The following is a 16967-nucleotide window of genomic DNA, read 5'->3' on the forward strand; positions in this document are numbered from 1 at the left end:
CAGTATGTTTGGATTTAAGAACTGCACTAGTGTGGTTTTCCATGTGTACCTCTGTATATCGTGGGCAGTGGCAGAGCGGACAGCCCCTGGCTCTGCATCTGCCTCTCCTGCTCCAGGCGTCTCTTGGCCTCCAGGACCGGGTTCTCAAACTGAGTCCTTCGATTGATATGGCTGAAAATACAATGCACCATTCAAAACAATGGAAGATTTCATATTTCAATCTTTAAGATATCAATTCTTATACCCAAAGTGAAAAGATATTTTCAGTCAAATGCACTAAAGAAGTGGTAACTCAACATTTTATTTATTTTCATTGTGTTTTAGTAAGGGAGATATTTAAACATATGATTTAAACTTTATTGATCAATATTTTATTATGAAAAAAGAGTGGCTAATCTTGTTGGTCTCACTGAGAATCAATAGTTCAGCTATATAATACACTCATTTGAAATCCCTCAACTTCTAAACGTTTAAGAGTGTGGGGAGTTGCTCTGCCACGTGTAATCTATGTGGTCAACATACACTTGTATTGATCCCAACTTAAATACATTCTGTTTAACTACAAAGTAAACTGTTGGCTAGTTTGAAACATACCAATATATCAAATCTCTAGATATGTTTCTGTCTCTTGCTTGTCAAATGTAATCCCTAAAGTAATTTATACCTACAACCAAATATTGTAAGATATATTTCACAAGCTAAAGGATCCCAAAACTGTCTTCCACTTTTACTGTTCAGCTTCAAATTACAGCTAAGTTGATTTGGGCTACAACAAAATGTAATGTATTTCCAACTTCAACAGCAGTTAGGTACCAATACAGTATGTTTTGAATGCAACACATTAATATAATTTTGACCATGTGAGCCGGTTTTATCAGCAGAATTCCCTTTATAGCCAACACAGATGAGCCTTTCACTGTAGAAGTTAAATAAGCAGTGAGACATAAAAACGAAATGAGAATTTAGTCATTTATAATTCATAACGATGCGTTGTAAACTGTAGAAATGCACTTTCTGTTTTACTACAGAGCAGCAGATTTAACCCAAGTATGAGGGAGACTTACTCTACATAGTAGCTGCCGTAGATGGGGTCATCTATCTTCTCCCAGCCATAGGGCAGCTCTGAGAGGAAGGAAAAAACAGACGAGGGAAATTAAGTCGGTTTATGCTGAGAGCAGGAGAAGGAAGGCAGACACTAAATTGAACCACTGAGGGGAGACAACATGAATCTCAGGGCTCACAGCGGGACCCTCCCAAAGTGCTCCCTTAATAGACAGACAGCAGTTCGATCTGCAGTGGTGGCTTCGTCATGGTGACACGACTCACAACACAGATATCAATACAGAGCAGGGCGGGAGGAGAGAGCATTTAAATCCTCTGACACATCTCATCCCACCCTGTTTCATTCAGTCCTTTCCTTTTGTTCGGTGCACAAATCCTTCAAGGCCCAATACCTTCACCTTACTACTTTGTGTTGTTTGTCTCTTATTTTTATTTCACACACCCACTCGTTTCAACCTTGGAAACTTCTATAGCTGTTGTGTTCATTGTCATCCTCTGGTTCTCTGTTCCTTTCAAACATTCATCCATCCCTTTGCAGATGTATTTATCCTCTCTCCATCATAAAAGACCTGGGTCAAGGCACTAATACAATTCCTGTTGCATATGCCCTATCCTTCCTACTTTCCACTGACACTTAAACACTATATACAGGTCACTATAATAAGAACCTGCAAGATGTGCAAAGTTCTATTTTTTCTTTATTTCAAGAGGATTGACCTCACACTATAAGGCTCAGCTAACATACAAACATATACACCCACAGTAACAGTTCCCCTCCTACTCAGACACATTCTTGAAACACTGCGCTTCTGATTAGTCTTCATCAGCAAGCGCTCTTGAAAGGTTTCCTCCCTCATATTAATTCATCCTCATGTCAGAGTCTAATTCATGAAATGCATAACTATGTCCATAGAAGGCTGTTTTCCACAGGGAAATAAAGCAAAATGATGAAAGCATATGAATACTAGTGTCATACAGATTGAAAGAGACAATAAACACACTAACAACAGGGAACTTAATTATCACTATCACACACACACACACACACACACACACACACACACACACACACACACACACACACACACACACACACACACACACACACACACACACACACACACACACACACACACACACACACACACACACACACACACACACACACACACACACACACACACACACACACACACACACCTTAGTGGTAGATGAGGAAAAAGGTTGTGTTTAAGTCGGTGTTAAGCATTAGATTTTTATTGGAAGGTGTGTGGTGGTGGTATGAGGGGTGAGGAGATAATGGGAGTTTAGTTGTGATGCTTCCGTTTCAAACCTTCAGCATTCAGAAGTCAATAATCCATCCCAGTGACAAGACAGTGTTTGCATCAAATGGTGAGGTTTATTACTCCCCAAAAAAAGGCATTACAATTATATTGTTCTGTAATATCTCTACCGAACGAGGGAATTTTATGAGCAAAAGTACAGAAAATGTTTAAACAATACCCAAACCCAAAGTATTTTGAGATTCACTGAACACACACAGATACACACACATGTACAAATCCTGAGCTCTATTATTTTTACAATTATTCAGTCTGTATGGCACTGATACTGTGACATCATCCTCTCACGCTGTAATGCAATTAAGAACACATTTGTGATCTTGATACCAATCATCCATGTGTGTGTGTGTGTGTGTATGTGTGTGTGTGAATGTGTGTGAGTGTGTGTGTGAATGTGTGTGTGCGTGTGTGTGTTTGTGTATTCTAGCTGCCGAGCATGCTGACTGTGCAGCCCAAGGTGAAAGGGTGCACTCCGTAATTATCGATGGTCTGTTACCGTCTGCACTTCTCTGCCATTACCTTAAACGACCCTTCTCATCCTCGAGGTGTAAAAGTCGGATGGAGTCACACTTCAAACCACCTTAAATTCCCTCCCACCTTGTCCACAAGGGGTAAACGGGAGACAGTTTCCATGGAAACCACCAGTGGAAGTTTTTTTTTCTCGCCTGAGCTGAGGGCTCTGTCTTGTCTCTATTTCCTGCTGCTGAAATACAGAGAGAGAGGGTGTGTGTGTTTTATGCATTCATGAGCCTATATTTTCAGGGTGTGTGTGTGTCTATCAGATGGCTGAATTGTGTTTGCATCTGTATATGACTGTAGCCGTCATCTAGTTTTGACACAACATCACCTCCTCATGTGTCTGGATATAGTTTGAGCACAGAGGGGCTTGCTTGTGTGTTCGGGTGCTTGTTTGTGTGTGTGTGTATCGTTGTCTCTCCTGACATGAAGTCTAATTGTGATTCCTCTGCATTAGATGACTCATCTTCCCTCTCACACAAAGCCACCCTGACCAACAGGCAGCCAGGAACACACACAATGAACTCATCTGACTCGCACAAAAAATACTAACCACCTCAAAAACCTTCCACACTTTGGATAAGAAATAGCGGAACTCATATTTAAGTACAGAAGGGCTGCAACTAATGATTATTTAATTTCAATATGAATTCATTTGCCAACTTTTGTCTCCATTAATTGTTAAATAATCTTTTCTATCACAATTTCCCAAAGCCCAAGTTGACATAATGTTGGACCAACCGTCTAAAGTTTAACCTACATACAGTACAATATATAAAAGCCCTATTGATCCCACACCGGGGAAACATACAGCAGCTATTCAGTACTAAACTATGAATAAAATAGTTTTATTCAATTACAGTATCATAGAAAACTAGTGAAGCTCTGAAAAACGCTGGAAAACATGATTGGCACTTATATGTTCACAAGGAAAATCAGTCTATGTTTAGCCATGTTTATGTTTTCATTATGTTCACCATCATATACATTCATATTTGCTAATAACCATTAACACCGAGGTGTCACTGAGCAAGGCACCGTTCCCCCACTGCTCCTAACACTAGGATGGGTCAAATGCAGAGAAACCGTTTTGTACGTAATGACAATAAGTTGAATCTTCTTCTTCTTCACAATGTCATTTGTTTTGAGAGTATTTGTCTATAAGCCACAATTAATATGTTGATGATATGATGGTGCTGGAGGAAAATACACATGACTAAACAACCTTGTGTTTTTTGACGAATCAATAAATGTATTTATTGTTGCAGCTCAAATTATATAACTGCCGCTCTGTGTTGTGATGTGTTTGCACTCGCAAATTAACACTGTCAGCTTTGAGTCTAAATGAAGAAAGCGGACATAGTAAATAACAAACAATTATCAATATAGAAAAAAGAGGTAAAGAGAACAGGAACAATAAAGAAAAGGGGTGAGAATGATACAGGCAGAGAAATGGCCCTGGCCCAGACATGACTGATAACAGTGATGTAACTCAGAGAAACATTTTAGCACGAGTCCATCGCTGTCTGACAGTGGATGCTGTGCTGCAACGCTCCTCATTGTTCACACCTCTCTCACCTCATCTCCATTTGTATTTGTCTAGATCTTTTCAAGAAGAAACACTTCACAACATCCCTCTGCTCAGCATCACCACCCTATCTCATCATTCCTCACATTTCTTTTTCTTTTCACCATATCTGTCTAGTCTAATTCTCTTAGTCTAATTCTCTAAACTCTAACATTCCTTCTCTGTGGGTTTCAGACAGGGTTTGACGTCATGAAATCAGCATCAGTGAGAACTCCTGCCTCTAAATGAGCATAAGCCGCATATTTTCCGTCAACAGCACTGAGATTACTTTGAAACCGAGGTTAGGAGTATCAAAGGCAGAATTTAAACCAACACATGATTTGAAGCTTGTACCCCTCTGTACTTTCCTCTTCTGAGCGACAGAGAAGATATGCGCTTGTGTTGTGTAACAAAAGACCTGCCAGACAAAAAGACTGCAAGCAAACCCATATCTGTGGTGACAGGCCTTTGAACTCTGAGAGTCAACCTCAGCATATAGATACAACACACAATGCACACAAATGTTGCAAATTGACAGAAACATGTCAACATAGAGATGTTCTCCTCGAATTCACCCCAATAGCGAGGGGAAAAGGAATAGTCAATGAGGATATGAAATGCTAAAGGAAAGTGGAGCAAAATGCTAGACATGCATGAAATGGCAGAAAGGGAATAAATAGAGGGACGATTCGGAAACAGCACTGCTGAAAGTATGTCTGAACGTGTGTCTGCGTCTGCCTGAGAGACTCTGGGAAGTCCTTCAGGCAGATGGGCAGTTAGAATCAGCGCCGCCCCTTCCTGCTATTTCCTTCCCACATGTGTTGTTTATCCACTCTCCTTGCAGAAAGACTTCTTTGCCTACATGCATATTTTATCATTCAAAAACTACATGTCCATTAATGTGGGCAAAAATTGAACATTTCCTTTAAATTTCACGCATAACGAGTATGCATCAACATGAGAAAGAGATACAGGACACCAACGAAAATACCAACTGAGTGAGTAATGTACAGCGGCATGCTGGATTAAACTACTGTATATCCTTCTGTCATCCACGTGCCTGCTGAGCCGTTTAAACTGAAAAAGAATATTTTCAAAAGTGCTGCGAGAAGATGGGATGTGTCATCCAGGACCCTTACAAACGCTCTGCTGACAGCCTTTGATTCAAAATCCTCTGCCAGAGGTGTTTGCTTAAGCTTTCTTTAACCACTGCTTCCCCAAAGACAGAAGAAGGCAGAGCGTAAGAGAACAAGCCCACATCAGCTTCTCTTAAATAAACTGCAGATAAATGGACAAAAACGTTTAAAAAAAAGGGACGTAAATCTATATTTTGTCCCTTTCAAAAACATATTTGATGAAGCTAATTCTTCTATCAAGGCACAGATCAAGGCAAATGTAAGAAAAAAAGGCAAATTGTGTTTGTAAAGAGCAGAAGTATAACTTACAGGTTGTGTTAAAAAAAACATTCATATTTGCAATAATGTTAATACAATCAAACACAACCCTACTCAACAATATCTTACATGGTTTACTCCATATTTCTAGACAGAAGTGGGGGAAAAAACAATGTCTTGTTATTTAATTTACATAAATATATTTTTGAATCCGCTTCTAATAAACATAATTCACTACAAGACCAGACCCTTCCTTGAGGTATAAATGTTTGTCACAAGTTGTCATTCGTAATTTTGTATTGGTTCTTTAGATCTTATATCTCAGAACTATTGCATTTTTTAAAGCAAGCTGCTGCATTAAAACTCAAAATAAGAGATCACAGATTGCACTTGACAGCATCTTGGCGTCTGAACATTGCTGGCGTTAGTGAAAGTGATCTCTGCTCTGCCAAGATGAAGCTGAAGTACGTTGGCCACGATTTAGAAAAGGGTGAATTGACAACGGTATTGTGTGTATGTGTGTGAGAGAGAACCAGTTTGTGCAGAGAGTTATTAGAATTCCTGTCACAGCTCTGCCTTTTACTGGTCAGATGAAGAGAGGGAGAACGAAGGTGGGAGAGGAAAAGGGAGAGAGGAGGGAAATTGAGGGGTGGTAGATTGAAAGGGAGAGAGAAAGAGGAAGACGTGAGGTGAAGGAGTGCAGGAGGAGAATGGAGGAGGGAGAAAATTGAAGAGATGGAGGAGAGGGAGAATGTATTGATTCAGATCTCGTTCTGGTGAATCACATCACAACCTTATTTGCTGAACGAAGGATAGGACAGCAGCAGGGATGTAAGACCACCTTATTGTTGTTAATCTGATCAACACAGGAACTCTGTTTGAAACAAGTGCTTGTCTTTCATGGACTTAACCAAATGTTCTCTATTTTTTAAGTGTCTAAAAACTTTTTTTTTTTTTTCATCTTTGCAGACCTTTTTCATCCCCTGATTCAAACTGTTTGAAAAATGAATAATGAATTGATCCAACATGCAAGTACAAGTACTGTGTGGGTATCCTATGCCTGACATCCTCTGTGCCATAAGAGCACTAGAAAACAATGGAAAAACATTCATGATCCCGCTGCTTTAAAGCCTCGCTACAGCAAGTGGGGCCCTGATAGAGAGCCACCAGATAAATCTGAGGGGCCATGATGAACGGCTTCAAAAAGAATATTATATGTTTTATAAAACTGATTCTTTTACATTTATATTTGTAGACCTGTACATTGAGGCCCAATCCCAAACCACGCCCTACCCCCTACACCTACACACTACCCCTCCGTGACGGAGTAAACTCCGTGGAGTGACACTCTCAGCTCAACGAGGCTCCCTCCTGTCAGATGGAGGGAGTAAATACAGCAGCAAGCTTTGGGACGGCCTCCCCTCTCTTCGGCAGAAACAGGAAATGCCGTAACTGTATGTAACAACGGTTTCAAATCAGCATCTATTAGACAAAAAATAAAAATTAATAACTAAAATAAAACTCCAAACATCTTTAATTGTATTTTTTTGTAAAGCTCTTTTAGTTTTAAACCTGATATTTATAAGCTTCTTAGTTTTTGCAACAGTCTGTAAATATACACAACTTTATAATAAAATGCACACATTTACCTTTTTCTAGACTAAACACAGGTATGATCCTAAGTTAAAAACATATGAGGCTATCATGAGGTTGTTAACATCGCAGTTTATCAGCGGATGTTTGCTGGAACTACTTGTAAACAGCGTGTTTCCAAACGGACACACACAGTGTTGAGACCGGTCAGGTAGAGACCGGTCTCCAGTCAGCACCAATGCAGACTCGCTGTTTGAGGGCTTGATAGCCCACTCCCTCTCCACACCGCTCCACACTCGTTGGTTTGGAACAGTGGCGGACCCTCCGCGCGAACGCGCAAACGGAGGGGTAGTGTGTAGGGGTAGGGTGTAGGGCGTGGTTTGGGATTGGGCCTAAATTAAACAATCAGAGAAAATCTCTCTTTGGTTCATCAGTCCACTGTGGATTGAAAGGACATAAGTAGGCATACGTCTTTTAAAGTGGTCACAAACTTCAAAAGTTGCACTAGTGTTTTATTATTGAATGAAAATATTCTGCAACAAATACACTATGTTCTTCTGTTTGAGTAAAGTTTACTAAATGCCACAGTAATAGTATTAGTAGTTGCATTTCACCTCCACAGACAGGAGAAAAGGACTGTAATGTTTATGGGATTTGTTGAGAACTAATCCAAATCTAATGTCATCCTTAACCTTTTAAAAACTAAATAACAAAGTTTTGTTCCAGACTGATGAGGTTAGGGGCAGAATGTTATAGTAAAAGCTTTTCTATATGGTGTAACGACTCAAATTAGACAGGTAAAATGTTTCATCAGAGTAAGAAGAGGCGGTATCCAGCTTATAAATTGTAGCTTGTGTCTAGAAAAAAGTTTGGCTTATTTATCTTGATATTTTACAGTAATGTCTGGCTCTCATTTCAATAAACTACTATAGAAGATATTTGGTTATGAAGCATAAAAAAGAATTATGGATGAAATGATTGCATTTCGCTCTAAACATCTTGCAAGATGCTAATGAACACTTCTGAACAACAAATCTAAAAAAGATTAATATATTTGTCAAATGTATTCTTCTTGTTTTGAAAAACTTCCTTTATATTGCAGCAGTGAATAAGGAACAGACAACAAACGTACACAAACAGCAGAAAATACAGAGACGAAGCACTCCTATAAATGCTGAAAGATGAGCTTGACTCAGATGAACAGAAACTAAAAATCACAAAACAACAATCAGACTCACCGTCTTCTCTGCACTCTTCTGGAGGCTTTGCTTTCTTTGCGAGCCGAGGATCCAGCCATGATGTAGTTTTGGTGTTGTGACTGGCAATAAGGAGAGAAGAGGAGCAAACAGAGGTCAGAGAGAAGGTGACAGTGAGCAGGAGAGAAAGAGTTGAGTGAACTCTAATGACCAGTATGAACTGCACGAGTGTGTGTGTGTGTGTGTGTGTGTGTGTGTGTGTGTGTGTGTGTGTGTGTGTGTGTGTGTGTGTGTGTGTGTGTGTGTGTGTGGTGTGTGTGTATGCAAACCAAAGTTAGCCATGGAGTGCCACAGGGCTCAGTGCTTGGACCTATTTTGTTCACATTATATATGCTTCGGTTAGGCAATATTATAAATAATCACTCTGTACATTTTCATTGTTATGCGGATGATACTCAACTATATTTATCTATCAAGCCTGATGAAACCAATCATCTAAATAAAATTCAAGACTGCCTTAAGGACTTAAAACGTGGATGACCTTAAACTTTTTGATGTTAAACACAGCCAAAACTGAAGTTATTGTACTCGGCCAAAAGAATCTAAGAAACACATTTTCTAAATATATACTAACTATGGATGGCATTAATTTGGCTTCCAGTGAGACTGTAAGGAACCTTGGTGTTATATTTGATCAGGATTTATCCTTTAACGCCCACATAAAATCAATTTCAAGGACCGCCTACTTCCATCTACGTAACATTGCAAAAATCAGGCATATTTGCCTCAAAACGATGCAGAGAAACTAGTCCATGCATTTGTTACTTCAGGGCTGGATTATTATAACTCTTTATCATCAGGGTGCACCAAGAAGTCAGTCAAGTCGCTTCAGCTGATTCAAAATGCTGCAGCTCGTGTACTAACCAGAGTTCGGAGAAGGGACCACATTACTCCTGTTCTGGCTGCCTTACACTGTAGAACACAGGATATCATTTAAAATTCTTAAGACCTTCCTTTTTGATAAAGCTTATAGTTAGGGCTGATTAGATTCAGCCCCTAGTTTTGCTGCTATAGGCTTAGACTGTCGGGGGACACCTTACTTCTTCCTTCTCTCTGTCTGTACTGGTGTACTCTCCGAATGACTGTTCCGAATAACCCAGCTTCCCCCAAATTTGTTTTTGGTGTCTATCTACGCCGGGATCCTGAGTCGTGGCTGATCCTGGTGCTGTGGTCCTGAGTCCTGGATCCTGAGTCGTGGCTGTGCCTGTTGCTGTGGTCCTGGATCCTGAGTCCTGCATCCTGAGTCCTGGATCCTGGATTTCGAGTCGTGGCTGAACTTGTCTCTGCGGTCCTGCCTCACTCATCATACTACTTCCCTGATGGCTCCCACAGGATTGTTGATATCCTCGTGGATTCATCTTCTTATTATAGACACATGCATTTCCAAACATTTGGACTACCTATGTTGTAAATGTATTATCTTTTCAATGTACACACGGCATCTATTTCACGTCTGTCCGTCCTGGGAGAGGGATCCCTCCTCTGATGCTCTCCCTGAGGTTTCTCCCATTTTTCCCCGTTCAACTGTGGGGTTTCTTTGTAAGTTTTTCCTTGTACGATGTGAGGGTCTAAGGACAGAGGGTGTCATATTGTCATACTGCTATTCTGTACAAACTGTGAAGTCCACTAAGACAAATGTAACATTTGTGATATTGGGCTATATAAATAAACATTGATTGATTGATAGAGGAAAATAGAAAGATTTCTAAGGTAAACTAAATGGCCATTAATCCACTAATTAGCCTTCAGCCACTAATTAGAGAGGGGGCGAGGAGAGGGCAAAAGTGTGTATGGCTGAGCATGTGTGTGTGCGTGTTTATCCAGTATGTCTGATTGAGCATTAAGTTACATAAATTATTCAACAGTCCAGTGCTATAAAGTTTACACACCAAGCCAAGTACTTGCACTTTGTGAGGTTCATTACATTCTATTTGTTTTTAAGTGTTTTTTATTATTTACAAGCGTAATGTTTTTTTATTATCATACAAAACACTTAACCCCTGTGACATCTACAAGCGATAAAGCAAACGTAGCTCTTTGTCTTTAAAATATGTCAAAACGTAATAACTAGGTAGGAGCTTTTCCTCTTACTCGATGAAATAGACCTCCCCCTTCTCGGTGTAGGCCATCTCCCAGTTGTCGGGAAGAGGACCCAACTCTTCCTCGTCTGGGTCTGGGATCTTGATGGGGGATTTAGAGGGAGATTTTGGGGCCTCCTCTCCTTCGGAAGGGGGCTCGACAAAGGCTGGGGCCTGGCTGGACGTTTCAACAGCAACTTCCCCAGAGGCATCTGTGCTCTTGTCCTCATGTTCACTGGACTCTGTGGAGAACACAAACACACACACAGTTATTCACACATACACTGCTGGGTGCACACAACACACGCCATGCATGATGAGTCAGAGCCAAGCCAGTACGGAGCTATGAACCCCCAGGAGAGAGAGAGAGAGAGATAGATTTGGTCTGAGGACAATAAGCATGAGCAGAAAACAACATGGGGATGTCAGAAATAGAGAAACAGGGAAAGACATAGACATAGACTAGGGGACAGAGACTGAGTCAGAAACACAAAAAAAGGCTTTTTGAATGACAAGAAAAGCTGGTGGCATCTAAGTCATCAGATGAGAAGCAACAAAATTGGAAATTGGGACTTTTATTAAAGATTACAAAAACGTAATTCCCACAGAAAAAATATGTTTAAAGTGAGTCAATGCTCTGTCACAGTCCTTATTAGGGTATTAGATATGTTGTCTTGTGAACATCAACATCTTCTCATTCTTAATGTTAGTCTTAATGAGGTATCAGCATTAAATTACAGACATTTTTTGCATTTTTTGCAATGGCCTAAGAGCAAGTCTAAAAAACTGATGTGCTGTGCTAATGTGAGAGTCAGTAACAATGGAAAACAAATGACAGTAAGAGAAAAAAATGAAATGCTATACAACACAGACACCAAAGACAGATGGGGGAAGGGACAGGAAGAGGAGAGGGCAGAAGGGACCTGGGAGACGAAGAAAAAGCAAGAGAGGTCAGAAGGAAGAAGATGGTAGAGGAGAGGAGGAGAGAGGGGCAGTTGGGGTATTAATAGAAACAAGGACAAAGGCCAATGGCGGGAGAGCAGAGGCAGCAGGAGAGAGAGGAATGAGAGGACAGAGAAACGAGAGCTGAAGCCAAAATGAGACTCTGGACAGTGATAATAGTGGAGACATTAGGGTGCCCTTGTGCATTGTGTTATATACTGTAAGGTTATTGAGAACCTGTGTAGTTCACACTCATGCTAACAGAGTCTGTTAATGTCCATAACGAGCGGTGAGGGAACAGTTTGCAGTCAGATTTGTAGCCATCTACATGCGCTGTGCTGCATAAACTTCAGACATGAAACTAGACGAAAGAAGTTAAGACCTATCCATAAGGAACATTAAAAAGGAAAGGCTTTGACACCTGACCTGGTTCAATTTGACAAAATAACACCAGTGAGACGTTCAGGTCTTCCTCTTCCTAACTTAAATATGTTAGGAAAATGTCATCACAACATTTGGGAAACAGACCACGATGGAAGTCTGAGTTTAGTCATAAGTAAAATGCAGTATAAAAACATCTCAATGGGGAAATTGACATTTCTCTCGTCCATCCTACAGTACCTGGTGTGATGGCCACTCCGTTGCCGTTGACAACCGGGCTCTCCTCCTCCTCCTCCTCCTCAGGTGGCTCTAGGCTGGCTCGCTGCTCCATGTTGCTGACGGATTGGTTCCTCTTCCTCTTGCCCTGGGCGCTGGGCCGGGCTCCGGGCAGCAGGGCCTCACTTACATTCAGAGGAGGTGCTGCGGGGGACGGCTCCGCTGGAGGTTTCGGGGTGCCGTAGAAGTTATCTGAGGGCAGAGAGGCACAGCTGTTAGAAGCCACATGTCCGACTAAAGAGCGATTTTAGGTGATGTAACACACAGTCTGGCAGGCAGAGTGGAGCTCCACCGCTCCTGGGCAACTCTGACTTTGAACAGATGATTGCCTTTCAAAATGTAGGACTTATCTGTCTCAACAGACTGCAGCAGAGATACCTTCACTCTGTTTCTGCCTGGGAACTAATAACTCCTAATAAACCTGATCTCTAATTATGTGCAACTGGACGGTGGATTGTATTTTAGGAATAAATTAGGAGCGAAAGAAAAAATCTTCCTGCTTGAAACCATGAACGGACCCAAACAGGATCAAGAATGCCAATGTTATTACATAGAAAAAGAGCTTCCTATGTCCATACTAAAACTTACTGAAGTTCCCAATCTGACCCCATAAAGGTAGACACTAGACAAACTAAATAAATGGATATAATAAGTAGTTTTCTTATAAAGAAATAAAAAAAGATCAAATAAACAAAACCTTAAGAGGGAGAACAAAAGTTAAATCCTCACATTGAAGTTGTCATAGGGATTACACTTTCATCTTTTCACTTCTTAGAGTTTTCTGTTTATATGGTTTTATTTATAGTCCAATAAATATGGTCGGCTCGCCCGTCAATGATATCATAATACATTATTTATAGAGAATACAAAGTGCATACATGTGACATCCACAGTCTGAGGTGACTCTTCACCCTCATCTCTCCTTCATACATTTCCATCAGACTTCACAATCCACACTCTCTGCCTCAGTTAAGACTTTCAGTTTTGCAATGTGTGTTTGATTGGTCAGTGTAAATGTATGTTTAGAGTGGCCCATTTTATCATGTGAACTTCACATACTGCAGACACTCATGTAGTCTGTGTTTTTAAACATTGCAGTTTTGTATAACCCTGATTTAAAATCTCAGCACATCAGAAAGTTAGCAAAGGTAAGTGTCTAACGTTTAAGTCATGCAGGTTCTTCTTATAGATCCGGTCAAGGTAGGGCTTTGGTTTTGTTTTAATGGACCGATCCACATTGAGAAGCAGAGAGATAGTCTCACTTGACATAGTACTTTGTGGGTTGATAAAACGTTTGCACTGCTGCTATGTTAAATTAGCTGACTCAGTAGTTCGCTGGCTCTTGGAGGCCAAACCAGCTGTCCGTTCTTCTTAATTAGGCCGACTCTCCTCAACTACAACTGTTGCAGGAATGAGGCAGTGCGTGTGTGCAGGAAGAAAAACTATTACTCTGTTAGCGCCAAGTACAACATTATTAGTTAAGAGTTGGGGTTTCAATAAAACCCAACTGCATCCTTAACAGTCGGCAGTGTCCTTAATGGATTCGGGGGAGATTTGCTTCTCCTAAGTAAAAAATAACTTGGCGCGGAACCTTAAAGCAGAAAATACATAACTCCAAATATAAATACAGCATCCTAAATATGTCTCAAGAGTAGGCGATGTCCTTTTGGTAGATAAATTAATCTTTTGGTAGCCGAAAAAACCCTGTCAATGTGCTTTCTCTGCTTAATGATGCACACAGACCTGTTTGGGAACATAACAATAGTTGTGCAGTCAAGCTACAACAAAAATGTCTTATGAAAATAAATGTCTCTACTAACTGTGTGGATTAGAGTAGCAGGTAGAAACAGGATCAATTTCATGATAAAATTGTTACCAAAACTGTACAAAACCACCTGATTTGTATGAAAACAACCACAGCTGCGTCATTCTACTCATGTAAAAGCACAGCTCTGTTTGGAGGCGCAAGCACAAATATAATAGCAAAACATAAAAATAGCATTGTGCATCTGTCATATCACACCCACTGTAGTGGTTCTGCTGGTACAACAAGTACAGTACAATTAGATAAAACATGAAGGTCCCAAGGGCATCTTACTGGAGATGCAAAGATCCTCCATACATCAAAAGTATATTTCTCTCTTTTTGATTGAAGCGTCTGTAACATCAGAACTGTGCTATGAAATTATATTGTTTTAATGGACCAATTTCTTTACTTGGGCCATTTGCGTTTAAACCACAATACAGCTTTACTTTTATTTGAAATGTAATACCCTCATTGTCAGGAAAATATATTTTGTGATGAAATGTTGAGTGAGTGAGAGGAAGATATTTGTATAATCCCTCAAAGTGGAAAAGAGTGGAGGTTTCACAAAGATGAAAAACAGAGAGAGAACAGGGGCAATGGGAGGAGAACAACAGCTGAGCAAAGAAGAGGGAAGGAGGCAGCAATAAAATACAAAAGGAAGATCAGCAGAAAAGAGTCTGTAGACATCACTTTACTTTCATCCCAGCAGGAGGCAGAAAGATATTAGGAAGCCACTTTCTCAATAAGTACACTTGCGCTGCTGGCCACCAAACAGTCGTATCGCGTCATAACAAAATATTATGTGCACGCACGGGCACATGTAAGCAAAGACACAAGTATCACACTGCACAGGCAGCAAGCTCCCACCTGTGAAAGCTTAAGGACAACCTGAAGAGATGCTTTGCAGAAAATAAAGCAAACTGAGATAAGTTCCTCCTTATGCTCCACGCAGGTTTTAAAAACGCTGAATGCTTCTGGATTTGCCTGAAGGCATCTCGGATTTTTGCAGTTCAATATCCACCTTCAGCTGTGACTCATCTCACATCATTACATACGTAAGCTCTTATGTGGACCAAGCCCTGCGTGTACTCGCACGCATACAAACAACTTGCATACACGTACACACACGTACACAGTTACCTTAAAGAGATTACCTGAGGATACATTTGATTTTGGTCTCCTTCACTGATGTCGAAATATCCCTTGCTGCCTTACCTCCTGATTATTTCTCATTCCTTCGTCTCCTCTATCTCTCACATTTTAATGTGCGTTACAAAATGAGTTGCAGCACCTCCAGTGCAGCCACCCGAGAAAGAGAAAGAGACAACTTTCCCCAGTGGGCATAAGTAAACTCTGTGTTGAGGGAAACATTCCCTGTTCTCACGCAATACACACACTTAGTGAAGAAACACGTAAAAACTGGAACCTGTTCTCTCATACTCACAATCACACACGCATACATATTTGTGTGAGTGGCTTCTGCTGCACACACTAACGGCCCCTACACACGGCGGCGTGCGTTGTCGCTTCAACGCTTCTGCCTATTCAACGCTTCTGCCTATATTCACTTTGAATGGGGTGACGTCACGCTTTGCCGAACTGCATTGTGGGAGCAAAGCGTAGCTTCTCTCGCGGTGCTCGCTGCAAAAGTAGAGCAATGTTCTACTTTTGACGCCTCGACGGAGGCGTCAGCGAATCGAATCATATGCCAGTACAAGCTCTAGCCAATCAAACCGCGTGCTTGTGTGTCTGGGGCGGGAGATTCCTGTGATTGGTTGTTGGTCGAGTTTCAGCACCCCCTGCCGGCAAGCGACAACGCACGCCGCCCCTACACATGACGGCGTGCGTTGACGCTTCAACGCTTCTGCCCATTCACTTTGAATGGGGTGACGTCACGCTTCGCCGAACTGCATTGTGGGAGCAAAGCGTAGCTTTTGAACAACTTCGACTTTTGAAGCTTTGCTCGCTTCAAAAGTAGAGCAATGTTCTACTTTTGAAGCTTCTATGGAAGCGTCAGCCAATCGAATCATATGCCAGTACAAGCTCTAGCCAATCAAACCGCTGCTTGTGTGTCCGGGGTGGGAGATTCAGGTGATTGGTTGTTGGTCTAGCTTCAGACATGCCCGCCGGCAAGCGTCAACGCACGCCGCTGTGTGTAGGAGCCGTAACAAAAAAATTGCTACTGGGCAAATGAACCAGATAATCCCCCATCTGTACATGTATCCCTGACCTGACAGTGTAGCAAAGCAGATGCACAGACATGACATGATTTGGAAATGGCATTCATCCAGTTCACACAAACACACACACTGAAGCAGCCAACCAGCCATTCAAAAGCCAGGCATAAGAATGATTTTATTTGCCTTAACTGTGTACGAACATCACCTGACACACTCGATCCATCAGGTAAATATATCTAAATATGTAAATCAAGATGGCAGATTGAATTCAGAAACAGTCAAATAGCTTTAGTGAAACATACAGTCTCATTTCTGCTCCCCAAGCACCTGTCTCTTGCAAATGCAAAATGTTTCCTGCACAGCGGACACTCACCTTCATAGGTTCCACTCTCTAGCAGGGCTCCACTTTGCTCCAGTTCCATAAACCGCTCCACACTCACAAAGTTGTAGTCCACCCCCAGCACCTCCCCCTCCTTAGGTTGCCTGGTGGTACCTGCATAGAGAGAGAGAGAGGAAGAGAGAGAGGTCATCAGAGCCAAATAGGGCACTTGAGAAGAAAAGGCAGGAAGGCA

At 41.3% G+C, this 16967-nt stretch overlaps 1 protein-coding gene across 8 annotated transcripts in view; it reads right to left on the reverse strand.

Moving 5' to 3' along the window:
- LOC117545692 (membrane-associated guanylate kinase, WW and PDZ domain-containing protein 2-like) overlaps positions 1-16967 on the reverse strand; it is a 97122-nt gene that overhangs the window by 25784 nt on the left and 54371 nt on the right. For all 8 annotated transcript variants that reach the window (XM_034215578.1, XM_034215577.1, XM_034215575.1 and 5 more), the window contains exons 3-8: positions 16769-16888; positions 12373-12600; positions 10823-11051; positions 8714-8793; positions 1065-1122; positions 50-171 (exon numbers count right to left, since the gene is read on the reverse strand). In XM_034215578.1, the coding sequence (XP_034071469.1) occupies positions 50-171; positions 1065-1122; positions 8714-8793; positions 10823-11051; positions 12373-12600; positions 16769-16888 (837 nt within the window). The remainder of the gene's footprint in view (positions 1-49; positions 172-1064; positions 1123-8713; positions 8794-10822; positions 11052-12372; positions 12601-16768; positions 16889-16967) is intronic.

This window comes from Gymnodraco acuticeps, unplaced genomic scaffold (assembly GCF_902827175.1).
Source record: "Gymnodraco acuticeps unplaced genomic scaffold, fGymAcu1.1, whole genome shotgun sequence".
Lineage (NCBI taxonomy): Eukaryota > Metazoa > Chordata > Actinopteri > Perciformes > Bathydraconidae > Gymnodraco > Gymnodraco acuticeps.